We start from the raw sequence: 18,566 nt of genomic DNA, 5'->3' as shown, positions 1-18,566 counted from the left end.
TTTTCCCCAGTCTCGTTGGATATTAATCTCCGGTTCCAAATTTCAGTCCACGTGGTGGCGGTAATGCGCATCTCAGTAGCTTTACCAACCGCCATTAAGAAAAAGAGAATAAGAAGTCGACTCATATATTTTGCGTCATAACAGGCGCGAAAAGAATATGAGTGCATCCATGTTTACTCTTAAAATAAGTTATGAATTGATATTTTTTAACCACTTGAGAAGTTACATTAATACTATAGCAATGTTTAGTCGTTCCTTGAGAGTAATTAAGTGAATGAGAAGCCTTATCTGTGTAGTTTTTCAGCGGTTAGTTTGGTATAGCGCTAATATTTTAGTGGTAACGTTCGCTGTGTCGCTTCCGTAACACTTGGCGTCGGTGTGTTTGTTATCTTTTTATACTAAACAAAGGGTTTAGGTCTTTTTTCTGTGGTTGTCGGACCTGTGTCACGATGACACAAAGAAAAAGGCTGTCCAGCACTCAAATCTCATCTCAGAACAAAGTAAGTGTGATTCTCCACCGTGGAAAAAGCATGCCTGTGAATCTCTGTATCATCTGTGATCGGCTATGGCTCTGCCACCTGAGGCTAGGATTTACTTTTAAAAAAGTTACTTTTTGACTTTGGTTGTGAAAAGAAAGGGTCAGCCTTGTAAAAGCCGTGCAATATTTAATATAGATACTGTAAAATGTGTATCTATTGTTTATGAAAACAAAGTGGGATATAAGTAATGAGAAACTATGCGTGTAGAGGTTAAGACGCATTTTCACATTTGTTTGAACTCACTGTGATCACATTAGATCAATTCCAGGTAAAAAAACAAATTCACTTTATAAAGTTGAAGTAACAGACTAGTTCTCTTGCATCTTTTGGAATTGGTGCTTCCACTTTATTGAAAACCTGAGAAATAAAGGCTTTCCTCTTCTTTATATGAACTCACAAGGAAAAGTTTCCCCAAAAATAAAGTATCTGTGTGATATATGGAATTATTATTGGGGCATTAGGAGTTTCAAATGAATTAAATTACTTAATTGGATATTTACATTGACTTTTCTCATCTGTAACCATGAACAGCTGGGACTACTTTAAACCAACCAGCAACTCTCTATTTATATTAGAATAAACGATTTTAACATGTTGCAGTCTGGTGAAGGTAATTTCTCCATCAGGATTTTAAGCTCACAGTTGCCTTGCTAGTAACATGTTTTAAAGGCAAGTGAGGTTGAACATCGCACTATGTTGTAAATGTTTCTTGTAATGATTATTACAGTTGGATTGTGTTGGGCAGTTTTTGAATGGTTTCAGTCTAAGTTTCTTCATGTAGAGGGCATCCAGCTTCTTTGTGACTCAGGAGGAAGTTGAAGATGCAACATTCACTCAGCCAAGCACTTCACAAGTCCAGAGAGGGCTGGAGAAACTCACAGCGGCACAGGTTGATCAAAAGGTAATACACTCAGTGAGTGGGATTACATGATGAGATTAACTCGATTATAGCTATAGTTGGGTTATGCTCCTTATTTGAGTAAGGGTAATTATCCTTGGATATATGGCGGTGAATACCCACATTAGGACAGAGACGTTCTAAGAACTGTCCACCTCGAATTTAGTTCTAAGAACTGCCCTTCCCCAGGGGAACTGTTTCATTTTGCATTCGCACATAAGTCGGGGACCTTGACAGGGACTGATGTGATGCAGCCGTCTGCGACAGTAACGTGTTACTTTAGCGCCACTCAACAACAAAAGAAAACCCGCTAAAGTAAGGAGAGAAGAAAACAACACCACCAAGAAGCTAACATGGAGAGCGAGGAGGCCACCGTGTTCATGGTCTGCATGACGGTGATATTAATCATGGACGATCACATCAGGCGTCTAAGATGGAGGCTGGAAGAGCACACAGCGAGAGTCAGGAGACGGAGAATCCAGCAGCGGGCGATACTTCTTCATTTCATGAAGGAAAGAAGGAGAGCAGAGCGCCTCAGACAAAGGAGACGACGTCTAAGTTTAACTTATTAAAAATGCGCCGGTTGTGTCCGTGTCGTATGAGTAAATATTTCAGACAAGGGGCGGAGCTACCAGCCACCAAACACCTACGTCATATGTGCTCCAATGGAACCCAGAAAAGACTCTGCCTCAGGGAAGGAGCTAAAATGGTTACAGGAACTGAGGTCCGTGGTCCCCAGTTCCTGTGTGTCCGAATGCATGAAAAAACAGACCTATTCCTGAAAAGGTTCTAGGAACTGCAAAAGGTTCTCGAATCACTCGAATCACTGGCACAAAGCATGTCATACCTCTTCACCACCAACAACAACAACAAGCTCAGGCATTCGAGAAAGATGGCAACGAAGAGCAAGATTAATCTACGTCCCTCTACATTTAGTTTGTGATGAGCTGGTTATGGCACAACGCGATGCACAACGGCGCATTCTCCATCGCGTTGTTTATTTCTTTCCGACGGTGGGGACAACAACAGTAATATCGTCTCCTTCGACTTCCGGGTGACGATCCTGGGAAAAAATCTCAAGCATGCTCAGAACGCTCGATCCGATCCACCACGTGCTTCTGCCGTCTACATGCACGTTTGGTGTACGTTTAGATCGAGTTATCTCAGGGTCTTAATCCGATCGCGAGTAATCCGATCTGTCTCAGTGGCACTGTCTGATCTGATCTGAGGTATCTACATAAACTTAACAACTCAGTGTTATTGTAATTTAGCCATTAATCCGATTCGGTGGCATTCATGTAACCCCTCTGAGTCTCTTTGTTTAATTAAACAAAGTCAATCCATGGAGCTGATTTTAGCACTCAGATTTAATTTGGCCCTCAGCTGCCATTTTTAAAATAGAACAGTGTATTTGTATATAACTAATGGCTCAAAATTATTTCAGTTTGGACTGTTGGCCCTTGGGTAATGTAACATCATTAATTCTGACCCTCTTTGAAAGATTGGATTCTTAGATTAACAAAAAGGATTACGATTTCTTTCATATACCTTTTCTGATTATCATGCAGACCGCTGAGGTGGTGCAGTACTTCCTGGTGAAGGACCAAAAGAAGATGCCCGTACGCAGAGCAGGTAATGTAGCACAGCAACAGGTTACAGAGGGATTGTAACAGTAAAATGGCTATATAGGGAATTGAAAATAGGGTACAGTTTTAAGGCTTCATTATTCCTTTTAAAGCTTTAATGTGGAATGCACTATAATGATAAAAAAGGAGAAAAAAGTGTCTGAGGAGTAAACGGCTTTAAAATGAACAGCTAATCATGAATGAGATGCAAGAGTCATCTTGATGAGTCGCATTGTGTTTGTATATTTTCCTCTTAAATTAAAATTCTGTCAGCTTTTGTGTCCAAAACTCTAAATGAGACCACTATTTCTGATTGGGGAACAAGAATTAAAAAACTGTCATGATTAAAGAAACAAATATTCATGGAATAATGTAATAAATAACTCCTTCTGTGTCTCAACAGACCTTGTGAAACATGTAGTGAAAGAGTACAGAAACATCTACCCTGAGATTATAAAGAGGGCGGCACGAACTTTTGACCAGGTTTGTTCAGTCTAAGAGGAGCAGTGGCTGCACTAGGATTGCTATGTTACTTTTAGGAGATATCACATCAACATGAAAAACGTCCTTTTTCCAGGTGTTCGGCTTGAAACTGATTGAAATCGACACCAGAAGCCACATGTATATACTGGTCAATAATTTGGACACAGCTGACAGAATCTCACCAATTGAGTAAGTATCCTTAGCCATATATTTTTGACATAGAGTAATTCCCATATCCCCGATATGTATTGAGGATGGGCAGTGTTTTTTTTATTTCTTATTTTCAACATGTCATTCTGTAAGAAGAAAATGAATAGTTTTGTATAACTGTCATCTTGATATTCTTTTACCTGGCACTTGGTAATAATGCATCATTACCGTTACAAAGTGGAGGTAATGCACCAAGCTGTTAGCGTCCTGCCATGAAATGACAGTACAATGCCTCACTATTTCCAGGCTCTGGTACATGTGTGGTGCTGTGAGCAGACGTGCTAAAGCTGTACAAACAAGTGAAACAAAGCCAAATCCCACAGCTGTCAAACAGTTCTGTGTAGAAAGTGCTCACATATCAAGAAATGGTTTAAGAATTCCAAGTGTTTTTAATAGCACTTCTACCTGAAATGCATATTCATAACCTATATCCGTGTAAGCTCAAGTGGTACATATTTATTAAGGGAAAAAAAAACCAACGTTGTTCTCCTTTGTGTTTAGATGCTCCACCAATCCAAAGATGGGTCTACTTTTTGTGATCCTGAGTGTTATTTTCATGAAGGGAGGTGTTGTAAGAGAGAGTGAGTTTTATAGCATTCATTTAAGTACAAATTCATAAATTTACATATACATTTATTCATTCACTGAGTTATTTTGAGTATTTTTTTTAAAGAAAAAAAAAAAGGCTGGTTTTGTTTTATAGACCTCATCTGGAATACTCTTAAGAAACTCCGTGCTGACCCAGGGTAAGGCAAGATTTAGCTTTTTTTAGTTTGTTTGTGTTATCTAAGGGTTACTTTTAATCATCATAACTTGAATTGTGTATTTTATGTTTCCTCTTCTGAAAATGAATCCTCCCAGAGAGAAACATGAGGAGTTTGGTGATGTGAGGAGGGTTGTCACAGATGAGTTTGTGCGTCAAAGGTATGAATTAACTCATCATCATTTCTCATTTATCGAGAGCAACCTTAAACACTCAAAGAGCTACTTGTACCCGTTTCCCAAAGAGAAGAAAACAGTGGGAGCCACAAAACCCTTTTGACATCTAAAATGAAGATAAGACTGCATATATAATTTTTTACCTTTTATGTCACGTATAAAAAAACCAGTGTGTTGAATTTATGAAATCAATGAACTGCTCCAGAGAAAATTAAATTCTATTTCTGCATGGAACAAAAACACTTTAAACTCTGAAAAAAGGAGTTTTTTTCAGAGTTTAAAGAGTTACTTTCAAATAAGATGGTCAATGTCTACTCGAATCCTCCTCGTATTTATGAAATAAAAAGCCAAACTTAAATTATCCACCTGCAGCAAATCCATTCGGATATTTTTCAGCAAAGGCTGAGGTGTTTATTCTGGAAATATCTTGCAACATTTGACTTTTTGTCGTTTGCCAGTTTCTCACCACATATTAAGCAGACTGGTTTACCAGTCTCGTCAGCAGGGAAAGCAAATTAATCTGCCCACATAGGATTAAACATTCTGTTTTCTTCAGAAACTTTTTTTCTAATAAAGTGGGAACAGTGGAATCAATGTTCATTACTCCAAAAAAGCCAAAAACATTCTACTTCTGTGGCTTTATTTCTCAGAATTTGCTAAAGTACAATGAACATACACATGCCCCAAATATGAGTGGCCGATGAGGAACACATATGCTCAAGTTGGCCTTGTCTGCCAGTTGTAAAAACAGAATGAACTTACGTTAGCATAACAAAGCTAATTTTAGCCCGAATTTAGCAGCCCATTTGCGCCAGGAGTATGTGGAAAACTTATTAAGCTACTATTTATTCCGCTTACTTTGTGGCCACATTTGCCACCGTGTCCCGTCACAATACACTATGTTTTATTATCTGCTGGGTTATATTTAAAATACACCCATATGTCATCTCTATGTTTGCGACCATCAGAGTCCAGTGTCTGTGATGAGTGACAACAGTGTGACGTGTTGCATGCCAGGTGGTGGGTGTGACCAAACAAGGAAAGGATGCAGCAGCAGATACTATTTAGGTTTTAATTGGCAGATTACACGCACAATAAGCAGAAATGTCATGCTTCTTAACCGTCTGACAGACCACCCACTAACATTTATGTCCATTCTCGTCGCATCAACGAAAACTCACACAAGTCTCGTAATTTTTAGTCATCAAAGAGCCATGTTTATCTCGTCACCGTCTTGTTATCGTCATGAAAAAAAGTGGCGTCAACGAAATGATATTGTCATCGTTAATGAAAACAACACTAATATAGGATCCTTCGTAAACAAGCTACCACAGAAAATGGTCTGCTCTGAACTTTAGGTATACGAACTAGAAACTAATTCAGCCCTTTATAGTCCTGTTACACCAAACTGACATTAAGAACCTGCGGGTATGAAATGCTGCTGCATTCATGTCACCTGTGTCTGGGCAAAAAAAAAAAAAAAAGAAGCTGACAAGTCTCAAAACAGAAAAAAACACGCCCGTGTAAGAGGACATAACTAATCCAAGTAGAAGGTGTTGGTCTACAGCTGTGTTTGCCAACCCTGGTCCTCCAGGCACACCACTCCGCCCTGCATGTTTTCCATGTTTCCCTGCTCCAGCACACCCGATTCAAATTAATGAGTCAAGTCAACTCTCCAGAAGGCTGAGGACAACCCATTCATCTGAATCAGGTGTGCTGGAGCAGGGAAACATGGAAACATGCAGGGCGGTGTACCTTGAGGACCAGGGTTGGGAAACAGGGTTGGGAAACACGGGTCTACAGTATGTAGCCATGTTGTATTCCATAAGCAAAACTGGTAGACTGTAAAAATGTAAAACCAGTGTTTGCAAGAAATGATTAGTTTTTTTTTTAAATTTTTTAGTAACCAGTATCGTTCAGTTTAAGCTATTTAGATTTTTACTTTCAATAACAATTTATGCGTCTGGCATTGAGAAATAAACATTTTTTAACAGTAACCTTTACATTAATGTTATAGTGTGTGTCAGAGCTCATTGACAGGCTCTGACAGTGCCAGGGAGACGGAACTTGCAGAAAAAAGCGTGACGGGTGTTCACCGACATTTACAACAGCCAGCCATTAGCTTCAGGTGTCATAGGTTTGAATCAAAGAGATGCAGGTTCAGGTCTGGTTTCGATCGTTGTATTGTACTGTACTGGTGTGTGCAGAGCCACCGTCTGTCAGACCATAGACTCTGGTTTATACCACACCACAGAGCAACAGAAGAGTGGAAGCAACCAGCTCACAAGAGTAGAGTGGCTGGACCAGCACACACTCTAGACATTATTATGAGCTGATATTTCCCCACTGAAATCTGCTAGGATAAAACTGGCTATCATTTAGATGGAGACCAGATTGTTGTGTAATGTTGTAAACCATCTGATTTCTATCAAAGCCAGTATATCTTCAGTCACTTTTGCATTTTCTTTGTCCCTGAAATCACTGAATATATGTTTGTAAAATCTCTTTCGATATGACAAGAGTTTTCCAGTTTAAGCTTCTGTGGCATGCAACCAGCTGATAACACAATATTTAAGCCTTGTTCAGTTTAGAGACTTGATACAGTCATTCATTTAGTGACTATGTGACATCTGTCACATTAATTTTAATGTTCCTCATGGCTTCATGATTTGCACTCCGATATGCCTGGGACAGTGATGGAACGAGATGTGGTGCATTTTCAAACTTTAACGTCCGTCCGTCCGTCCATCCATCCATCCATCGATCGTCTTCCGCTTATCCAAAGTCGGGTCGTCCACATGAAAGGCAGCAATCTTACCACTACACTATCCAATCACTACTGAGTCACTTAACATAGCCTTACTCTAACGTGCGTGTGCAATACAGTCTCCCTGTATCTATCCACTGCACAACTATAAACAGGTATGTTTTTTTTAACAACTCAACATAAGAATCCTGGGTAGAACAAAACAAAATATAGCTGCAAGCAGCGATACGGGGTCTAGCAGAACAGCAGGTAAGCCCGCGGCTGCTCAGGAAGGCATCATGAGTCCATCTGAGGCCAAATCGCTGCTAGACCCCTAATAAGAAAAGCTACTAAAACAATAGGGTTCTGCAGCTTCGCTGCTAGACCCCTAATAATAAACAGTTTCTGAAGTTGATGGTACATAATTCTCATCAGTAGTTTGATGACAGCTCACTGACTTGTGTCACAGCTAGGGCTGGGCAATATGTGTAAAAAGTCATATCGTGATTTTAAAAAAAAAAAAAAAAAAAAAAAAAAGTCTATTGACATATATTGGGTCTTAATAACTTCCTATAGCTTTTATCACCCCTTAGTTTCCACTGTGCTTATTGGTAGCATGCCTTTTGCAATACAATAACAGGGTTTTTCCTGGCTTAAAATGAGGTGGTGGTGGTACCTGATCATGGGCTCGCAGGTGCACATGTACTGTGCCTTCAACTTCCCCAAGCAAGTGTTTTACTAGCAGTCTATTTTAGGAGTTGTAATTACATGAAATAATTATAACTCAGTTACATGGCAGCTTAACCACCATTTACTTGCACAAAGCACAGCCAGTGGCAGAACATGTAGGTTCCTGTAGAACCTCCTGATGCAGTCTTTGTACTCAAAGACCTCCTGGTTTGGACCATCAATGGCCACCTTACAGCATACATCCAGGTGCTTCTCCTTAGGTCTGTTGTGCAGGGGTGTTTTTATTTTATCTTAGGGGGAAAAAAAAGTTCATGCATTATAAACTTTGCATTACTCTGGTGTAGACATGAATTGTGATAGTGTTCTCAATCATATCTTGCAATCTTGAGGGCAGAAAATTTTACCACATCTCATCAATAACGCAAATTATTGCATTTTAGCTCGTCTTCAGTGTCTACTTGGGATGCACCGAATAGAAAATTTGTAGCCGAAGCCAAATCAAAATCAAACACTTAGCCGAATACCAAATGTGGTTGTTAATTTCATTTTTTTTTTTTTTTTGTAAAAATATTGTAAAAATAGAATACATTTTTAAACATGATTTTCCAAGAAAGTAAATGTTTATTGAAAATTCTGACATTTGAATATTAGTTCAAGTAGTTTCATGTTTACATTAGCCCTATATAACTGAGTTCAGTAATATCTACTCTGTAGGCCTTCAAGCAAAACCTGCATTAGAAGTGCTTTCCCAAAAAAACTAAAGTATATAAAATTGGATAAACCCACAACAAATTAATCCTGTCCTTTTGGCACAAGTCTACTTAGTCACAGTAGGCTAATAATGTAAACTGAAGGCTCAGGTAAATCCCAATAAGTGTGTGCTTGCAGAGGACCCCCTCTAGATACTTTGGTTTCTATTCTTTTTTCAATCTCTGACCAGAGCATGTGAACGGAGCTCAGCGAGGAGCGTGCAAAATATAGTCCTAGCGTGGGGCGAGTTTTTATCAAATGGAAGGAGTGATTGCTCCGTCCTGCTCCGATACCACTCACACCACGAGTCTATTCTTACCACTCAGCTCCATTCACATGCTCTGTCTCCGGCACTTTAAAATATCTCCTCACTGCTGACAACTTAGTTTAAGTTTACCGCATCACTGCACATTGTTTGCTTGTGTCATTAAAACGCGCGGCTAACAGTCTATTTGGCCTTGTTTTCCACTCTATTATACCGAATGTGGCTTTTTTGCAATATTTGACCGAATATATTCGGTTGCCGAATATTCAGTGCATCCCTAGTGCCTATACCCCTTCACCTGTCTTGTCTCTCCTCTTCTCGCACTTGTTTTGTAAAAAAAAGTTGTTGATCTTACGTTTCGCCATACCTGCAAAATTTATATCTTTAACTAATACTGGTTATGTAGTATGTAACCGTAACCTTTTCAAAGGAACTGGACCAGTGGTGGCTGGTGAAAAAATTCTTGGTGGGGCTGATGTGACAATACATTTCAACGCCTAGTCCAGTATAAGAATTCAAATCAACAGTCAGGCGACAACTACAATTTAACAGTAATGATTTAATCTCCTTCTCAAAATCACCAGTTTCACAGATCTAAATGAACAATTTTACATTGTAAAAGGATTAAGGATCTCACTTAATTCAGGGGAAGCTGCGCCTAATCGCTTGTGAAGTTCGCCATCATCCCGTTGATTTACCGCACTGCACAAGCTTATTTTTAACTGAAATTGCTGCTGTGGTAATATTTTCAGCGCTTCAAGACCATAAAATTCTGAGACACTGATTGGCCAAATACTTTATTAATTTGCCATGGCAAAAGTACACGATTGGCTGTTTGGCTGCACAGAAACTATACGAGTCAGCGTGGCGCAACTCTCGTTGTCATTGGCTATTCGTATTGTCTGTCAAAAGGATGAATGTAATCTATCGGAATGTACAGTATATTGACCATGTTTCATGCTTTCATTATCGTTTTATTGCCCAGCCCTAGTCACAGCTTAGTTTTTTATTAAAGTCTTTTGAAAAGTCAAGTATGTCATTGTTTTTCTTTGAGAGGTTTTTCTTTAAACGATCAACTGATCACTAGGACACTCCTACCAGGAATGCAGAGGTATGTTTTGGCAAGATTTGCCAAGAGAGGAAGCTCAGTCTGGTGACTTCTCCGTCACTCTAACACATTGTCTCCCAAGGGTAAAAGCTGTATTGTCTTTATACTTAACAACTTCAGCTGTGGTCAGCCCCCAGTAACAACAACAACAACTCTGAACTAACAGTGCAATTGTATGCGTTCGTTCATTCATTCTTCTTAAAGTATTGGTGAAATAAAGACAGAGAATGCCTTATTTAGAGGCTGTATTGTCAATTCCCCGTTCACTCCCGTTATATTGATATACACGGATCTCGAGTGATCTAAATCAGTGTTCTTCAACCCTGGTCCTCGGGACCCACTGCCCTGCATGTTTTTCAATGTTTCCCTCCTTCAACACACCTGATTCAAATGAATGGCTCCTTATCAGGCCACTGCAGAGCTTGATGACGAGCTGATCATTTCAATCAGATGTGGTGGAGGAGCAAAACATCGAAAACATACAGGGCAGTGGGTCCCGAGGACCAGGGTTGAAGGACCCTGATCTAAATGACACCCAAAGGACGCCGACTTTCACCAAACTGTTATCAGTGAGTAGATGAATGTACTTTATGCCAGAGATAAGGTCCAGGTTTAAAAAAACAAAAAAAAAAACAAGAACGAACTTCCCTTTTAACTTACATTCACTTGTGATTCACATTATTTTCTTAATTCTTTTCATAAAAGGGAAAAATATGCACATCTTGTTCAGTGGCTTTCAATTCAATTCAGTTTTATTTGTAAAATTACAACAAATGTCTTCTGAAGGCACTTCAATAATATAGTCCAATTAGAGTTCAATTAATTGTAATCATAATCCATTCGAATCCAATTAAATTAATTCGAAATCAATCCAATTCATTCATACAGAGCCAATTCAAAAATAATTTCCTATCAATGGAAACGAACAGATTTCACCAAAACATGTTGTGGCAACGTGGTACAGAATGTTGATACTAAAGCTTGTATCTCATGGTACTTCTGTTGTTGCAATGGAATCATTTTGATTTATTATGTGTATCAAAACCCATCCAGTTAGTATCACCACAAGTTGTCACTGTTGATCACAGTCCCATACTGAAGACAAACGCGTCAAATTGTTTAATTACCAAAGCCCTGACCTGTTCACATGGTCTGAACTATAAGATAAACTACAAAGCCACTCCAAAACTTTGCTCAGTAGTTCCTACATCTTTTCAATATGCCTCCATCTACATGTTATCATAATTTATTTAATATGGTTTCTGCTAAATGACAGTCTTTCACCATGCAACAAAAATGTGATGTTACTCAGAAGTGCACTGTCCTACTCATCTCAGATTTTGCTTGTTATTGTGTTATGTTAGTGCTAAACTGATCATCTTTGCATATCAATATTGACTCGTGTTGACATTGTCACCGAATGACTGCTTAGATTAAGCAATCTCTCCTTTTCCATGATTTATGAGCTGGGAGCCAAAAGCCTCATTGAGGCAGTCGCTGGGGCCCACTGGCTGAAGCCCCGGCTACTGATGTGGCTAACTGAGGCATCATCTGTGAGGCAGAGACGAGAATAAGATCATAACCTTACTGTTTAAGTATCTGATTAATGATTACATGGATTAATATGCTGCTGTCGTAATGTTGTGTTGTTCTTATTAGTCATAATACAGAGCACTAGGGTAAGTATATAAACATTTTTTGTGGTTTTATGATGGGAATCAATCATAGCTTCCATCCCCTCTTATTTACAGTCTACAATAGAGCAAAGCAAGACATAATCATGATTTTTATTCTTTTCATGAATTAAACTCACACATTTTACTAGTAAATCAAACGCAACAGGTCAGAGTTAATCTGGTTTTTCTTACAAATAGAATTGTCATTCAGGGTGTTTGGTCTGAATTCTTGTGACGTGTATGACATCACATGCCACGTCAGCATCTGCTCTTGGTGGAATGTAAACAACAATGGCAGTGATAAGTGAGAATTCTCTCGGTTCATAGTAAGACCTGATTTCAACAGCCAAAAGTTCTACATCTCAAATGCAGATCCTCTCCTTTGGTGTAACTTGACCATGACTTTTGATTTGAAATTTTTAAACTCTAAACTCCTTTTCTTAGTACAGCTTAGTTTTACTTTATTGTGCAGTTTAATGGGCTTATTAATGTGCAGAAGCATATTTTCCATTAGGCTGCAGCTGATTGATTTGTTGTTTGTAGGTACCTGGAGTATGTGCGAATCCCTCACACAGAACCAGTTGAGCATGAATTTCGCTGGGGTCAACGTGCTGACATGGAAGTATCGAAAGCCAGAATTCTTGAGTTTATGGGTCAAGTAAGTATATAGTTGGTGACTAAAGTACATCTACTTTCCACTGCTCTTAAAATGAGTTCAGCAGAATATTTGTACCTAACAATGTTTGGTGTTTTATCTTAGCTTCATGAACAGGAACCTCAGAGTTGGAGCCAGCAGTACAGAGAGGCTCACTCCACCCCAAATGCAGCCCAGGCCAGCAGCACCACCACTAGCAGCCAGAGATAACTCAGTTTTACAGTTTTATTTTTCTCATTTCTATTCTTGTCATTATTTGTCTCTGTGTTTAACTCCATATTTTCGTTTTCATTGTGCCATTTTACTGATTCGATTACATAGTCTAAACTAAACTCTTACTGTAAATCTTGGTTTCTCCAAGTCTCTTTTTGATGAAATGAAAGTTTAATGGTAAACAAGTTTGGTATCCATTTTTATTTTGTTTTACTGCTTGGATTTTAAGATAACATATTTGTTGAAGTTGATAGAAATAAAGGCTTTTTTTTTTATTTATTAAATTTTTTTTTCAAGATCTAGCACAAGTGAAGTGAACTGATAAATATCACCTTTTCATTGCTGTCCTACTACAAGACTTGTATAAGTGTCCCTCTTTATTCCATCTGCTGCATATCATATAGCTCTGAACACACAGGCACCATTGCACATTTTTAAAGACAAGACAAGGGCCAAATGACAAATCTGTGGCGTTGGGTATAGTCTGCTATGACTGAATAGAAAGTAGAAATTTGCTGTTTTTATAAAGGACAGAAAGCATTTTAAGATAATTGTTTTCTGATGGCAAGACAGAGGTGAAATTGTATTGATTAAAGTACAGTTATGCCAAAAAGTAAACATATCTTGTTTGAGTTCTATGGGTCTTCGTATTAAGACATAATAAAGATCTTTTGGTCCCGGAAGCTATTTAGATAACTCGCGAGCCATATAACGGAGTGAACAGGGCAAAGACAATGCAGCCTCTAAAGAAGGCATTATCTGTTTTTATTTCACCAATACTTTAAGACGAATTAACGAACGAACGTATACTATGGCTCTGTCCGCTCATAGGTGATGTTATGTGGCTACTTGCGATTATAGGCGAGCTAACGGAGGGATTTCAACACAGGCACTCTACTGGAACCACTTCATCCACACGCCCCCCTGGAGCACAGTTTATTTACTCCTTGCTCTGTGACAGTTGGCTAACTTCAAACGGAGTTGGCTACTGCTAGCTTTGTGCAACATAGCAGGATATTTATCAAATTTTGACAATGTGAACGATGACTTTGAGTAAAATGGATATTCTTACCAGAGTGAATGAGCTGTGCTGCAGCCATGCGTGTGGATGAAGTGGTCCGAGTAGAGGTGTGTGTAGAATTCCCTCCTTTAGCTCTCCTGTAGCTGCAAGTAGCCACATAACAGCAGCTATGTGCTAACAGCAATAGTACATGTTATTTCATTAATTCGTCTTAAATTATTGGTGAAATAAAACAGATAATGCCTTATTTAGAGGCTGCATCATTTTTGCCCCGTTCACTCCGTTATATGGATATACGCCGATCGCGAGTTATCGAAATAGCTTCCGAAGGATGCCAAGTTTCACCAAACTGTTCTCGGTGAGTAGATGAATGTATTTCATGCCAGAAATAAGGTCCAGGTTTAAAAATACTGGCGTTCTCCTTTCAGGAGAATACCACTAGGGTCAGCGAGAGCAGGGGTGGAAGATGACTCACAGACAGACTACATGGCAACTGACACTGGAACGAACACGGCTATGAGCTGGAGATGTGACTCAGTGAAGGATAGGGGCACGGACCTATTCTCTAGGGCTAGAACTGGACAGAATAGTTCTCAGAGCAAAAAGTGTAGCTGGAGAAAATAAGTGGTAGGCTAGAGGGAAATAAACTCCAGGTTTGTCCTTGTGGCTGGCAGAAAGTAATGTCAGTTAGAGGCCTTATAATGCATCAGAGAAGAAAGAGATGTATGGTAAAAGAAGCGCAGTGTGGTTGCTTCGATCAATACTTTTTAAGAAGACAGTCGGATGAAGTCCAGCGGCAGGTAGAAAACCACAGTCCAAAGGATATCAATAACACAGCTACAGAGGTGGAGGTTCTAAGAAGGGATGCAGCTGATACTGAGGTGAAAAGGCCAGTTAGAGAGAAAAATATGGAGCAGAAAGCTAGAGTTAGAGTGGCCTAGGGCAAATGGCAACAAAGAAGGGGCAGTTAATAAATATTTGTCATTAATGTTAAGTAGGTTAGGAGGAAATGCAAGTGATAAGCTAGAGAAGATGCAAGACATAATGTACTCCTATGGTGTAGAAAGATTTGGGCTGCAAGATAGAAAGAGTTGATAAGAGTACATTTAGTTAAGTCTAGACGGCAAAGAGAAATGGAGAAATTGGTTAAGGAAAGAAGAAACTTAAGAAAGTGGAAAAGAGCTACAGAGGAAGAGAGGGAGGGAATTAATATTTTGCAGGAAGAATTGAGAAGCAGGCTAACAATAGAAGGGCTGAATATCTTAGGAAAAAGAATATAGAATATGTAAGAACTGTGTTTTACAGGGACCTGTTCAAGTTTGTTAAAGGGTTGTTTAACCAGGAAAAGGGAGGGCAGTTTAAAGAAACAAAGGCAGAGGTGGAAGAGTATCTAAGAAATACATATTCAGATCTTGAGCAGTGTAGAGTAGTAGGCCTTCCACCGGACATGCCACCATTAGGAGAGATAGCTCATAAGATGGACGTTAGACCAACTTTGTGGAAAGAGGCTGAGGTGTGCAAAGGCTTTGTCGGCCCCAGGGCCAAATGGAGTCCCCTACCGGGTTTATAAAAGTGCACCTGATATCCTAAAGTTTTTGTGGAGGCAAGTAAGAATAGTTTGGGAGAAACAGTTTATTCCTACAGCATGGCACAGGGCAGGAGGCGTTCTTAATCCAAAGGAGAAAGAGTCCTCGGACCTGAGTCAGTTGTGGATGATCTCTCTCCTAAATGTAGAGGGGAAGATTTTCTTTAGTTTAGTTGCACGGAGATTAGCTAGTTATTTAGAAAGGAATAGCTTAATAGATACTACTGTGCAGAAGGCAGGAATACCAGGTTTCGCAGGGTGTTTAGAGCACACTGGTGTGATTTGGCATCAGATTCGGACAGCCAAGAGTGAGAAAAAAAAGACTTGCAAGTTATATTTCTGGATTTAGCAAGTGCATTTGGTTCAGTGCCACACAGCCTTATTTGGAAAACGTTTTATTATTTGAGTGCCTGTAGTTGTTGACTTAGTAAAAGCATATTTCCAGGATATTAGACTGTGCCTAAGTACAGCAGGTTTCACAATAGGTTGGCAGAGGCTAGAAATAGGCATTATGGCAGGGTGTATGATTTCTCCAATAGCATTTACAATGGCGATGGAATTATTAGAGCTTCTAAGTGGGTTGTAGGTGGAGAGAGACATCAGGATGGCATGCGCCTTACACCAATTAGGGCCTACATGGATGATATGACGTTGGTGACAACAACAGTGCCATGAAGAGAATACTTGAGAGACTTAACAAAAATCTAAAGTGGGCTGGTATGAAAATCAAACCTACTAAGTCTAGAAGTATCTTAATAAGCAGAGGGAAATTAAGTTATAGAAAGTTTGTAATAGATGAAGAAAAAATTACAATAATTAGGGAAAAGGCAGTAAAGAGTTTAGGTACATGGCACCAGGCAGACTTAGGAAAGTTGAAGCTGTGGTGTCTGCAGTTTGGATTGTTTCCTCGGTTTATGTTGCCACTGTCTGTGTATAAGATTCCATTATCTGTTGCAGAACAAATGGAAAGATTAGTTACCTTTTACATTAGGAAGTGGCGTGGTGTTCCTAGATGCTTAAGTACTGTGGTGCTGTATGGGAAAGGCATACTCCAGCTCCCAGTATCTAGTCTAGTAGAGGAATTTAAATGTACTAAAGTTAGGACAGAGCTCCTGTTACCTGGGAGTAAAGATGTGATAGTTAGTGAGGTGGTTCCAAACCCAACCAAGGGGAGGAAATTGAATCCATGAATGGCAGCTCAGGAGGCAGAAGCAACTCTTAGACATACAGAGATTGTGGATAATGTTCAAACAGGTTGGGGAGGCTTGGGGCTTGGCCCAGGCAAACCGGTGTGGAGTAGAACAGGTTCCAAGGAGAAGAGAATGCTAGTTGTTGAGCAGGTTTGTAGACAGGAGGAAATGTTAAGGGGTACAAAGGCAGTGGCTCAGGCTAAGCAGGGACAGTTGTTGAATTGGGAAGGTGTAGAGAAGAAAAAGCTTAGTTGGAAAGAGCTGTGGAGTATTGATGAAAGGCGTATTAGATTTTTGATAAGGGCAACTTATGTTGTATTGCCAACTCCCCAGAACCTAAAACTCTGGGTAAACGGAGACCCACTATGTTTGTTATGTTCAGGTACTGCAACTCTAAAGCACATTTTGTCAGCTTGTAAGGTTAGTCTGTCACAAGGCCGGTATACGGGAAGACATAACCAAGTATTAAGAAGCTTAGTTGCAGGTATTGAAGATAAACGAAGGCAGGTGAATTTAGGAGGGTCTAAGGTGAAGAGAGTGGCAATTCAGTTTGTTCAAGAGGGGAAGAAAAGTTAATAAGACAATAAGGAGGCAAGGCAGCTTAGAGGATGCTTGTGATTGGGAGCTGCAGGTAGATTTAGGAGGAAAGCTTGTTGTTCCCCCAAGAAATAGCCTCTACAAATCTAAGTCGTGATTATAGCCTTGTGGTCTTGGAGTAGAACGAAAGTCTGTTTCATAGAGCTGACTGTTCCTTGGGAGGCATTAGTGGCAGAAGCATATGAAAGGAAAAAAGCTTAGGTATGTGGAGTTGGGGGCAGAAGCAGAGCAGTGAGGATGGAAAATTAGAATGTCTGTTTTGTATCACCACCCTGCTATTACTGGTGTGCAGTTGGCGAGAGGCTGGGGTAGCTGATAATAATGCTGCTTGTGGGAAAAGGTGGTTGTTGTGGTGTGAGGAGCAGTGATGGCTGGCATTATGGGAGTGACTCTGGGACGCCAGTGATCACTGTCTAGCCTCCTATAGGCGTCGTGGGCCCAACTAGATGAAACACTGATAAAGGGAGGTTCTCACCTGATGACCCGAATGACATGTTGGTCAGCACAGCTCACTGGTCTGTATCAGGATTATAGGGAATTATTCACTGAGTCTGTTCCATTTTTTCTTTAGCACAAGTTTCTTGTGTTTACCTTGAATGCATATACCCTGGTAATGCCATAGCTCTAACCACTGATAACAGGAAGTGATAGTGATAGTTCATGACTTACAACTTCTCAGTGATTTTCCCCTCTCACTTAAAAGTATGTTAGAAAATAGTTTAATGGCCTTTCATGATGGTACTGTCTTAAAATTGTGAATTTTGGCAAAATGGATCTCTCATTGCTATGACCCGATCACTTTAAACTTGTGTTTGCAGGAAGTAGTTATAGGAGACACATAAAATATAAAATCTGCATCTAAATTTAGATGTGTGGCCACAGTTCCAGTTCCAAACTGAACACATTTGCCTGTCAATATTCTGTCATCACCATTTCCCTGCCCACTTTTAAAAGGACATTGCTTTGTATTAGGAAGTACATATAGCTGGCACATAAAACGTGTAATCTGTACCTCATTTGAAAACAGCCATATGTCTGTACTGTTTCATCACCAAAGCTTTGCATTTTTAGTAGTACCTTGAATTGGTCATTACCATAGTCTGACCAAGTGAAAAAAATTTGTCATTTACACTTTTATGTAAAGTAGAAAGCCACTCCAACACATAAATTTCGACCTTTGCTCAGCAGTATTGTAATGTTTATAACATGCATCAATCTACATAATAATATAGTTGAAGTGGCTTCCTCTGAGTTGTCTATCATTTACCATGAAAACAGGAAGGTGCTGTTACTTAGAAGTGCACTGTCCCACACAACTTATGTTTTGCATGACTGATCCCCAACTGATCACATTTGCCTGTCAGCATCCAATTAAT

At 39.6% G+C, this 18,566-nt stretch overlaps 1 protein-coding gene across 1 annotated transcript; it reads left to right on the top strand.

Annotated features, from left to right (window-relative positions):
* Window positions 1–103: 103 nt before the first annotated feature.
* Window positions 104–13,473, top strand: ndnl2 (necdin-like 2). Its single transcript, XM_072366775.1, has 10 exons — window positions 104–500; window positions 1,321–1,440; window positions 3,006–3,069; window positions 3,466–3,545; window positions 3,640–3,734; window positions 4,257–4,336; window positions 4,459–4,501; window positions 4,617–4,679; window positions 12,473–12,587; window positions 12,690–13,473. Exons 1-10 carry the CDS (start codon window positions 450–452, stop codon window positions 12,792–12,794), a joined length of 816 nt encoding a protein of 271 aa, XP_072222876.1. The 5' UTR covers window positions 104–449; the 3' UTR covers window positions 12,795–13,473.
* Window positions 13,474–18,566: the final 5,093 nt, after the last annotated feature.

This window comes from Leuresthes tenuis, unplaced genomic scaffold (assembly GCF_036924035.1).
Source record: "Leuresthes tenuis unplaced genomic scaffold, fLeuTen1.0.hap1 SCAF_16, whole genome shotgun sequence".
Taxonomy (NCBI): domain Eukaryota; kingdom Metazoa; phylum Chordata; class Actinopteri; order Atheriniformes; family Atherinopsidae; genus Leuresthes; species Leuresthes tenuis.
Note: the sequence above shows the minus strand (reverse complement) of the source record. Positions and strands in the feature narration are given on the sequence as shown.

What these genes read in the sequence shown, in the direction of transcription:
- ndnl2 (XM_072366775.1), top strand. Translation starts at nt 450, where the DNA reads ATGACACAAAGAAAAAGGCTGTCCAGCACTCAAATCTCATCTCAGAAC. An exon ending in AAATCTCATCTCAGAACAAA is followed by an intron (nt 501 to 1,320) that starts GTAAGTGTGATT and finishes TTCTTCATGTAG; the next exon opens with AGGGCATCCAGCTTCTTTGT. An exon ending in TTCTTGAGTTTATGGGTCAA is followed by an intron (nt 12,588 to 12,689) that starts GTAAGTATATAG and finishes GTTTTATCTTAG; the next exon opens with CTTCATGAACAGGAACCTCA.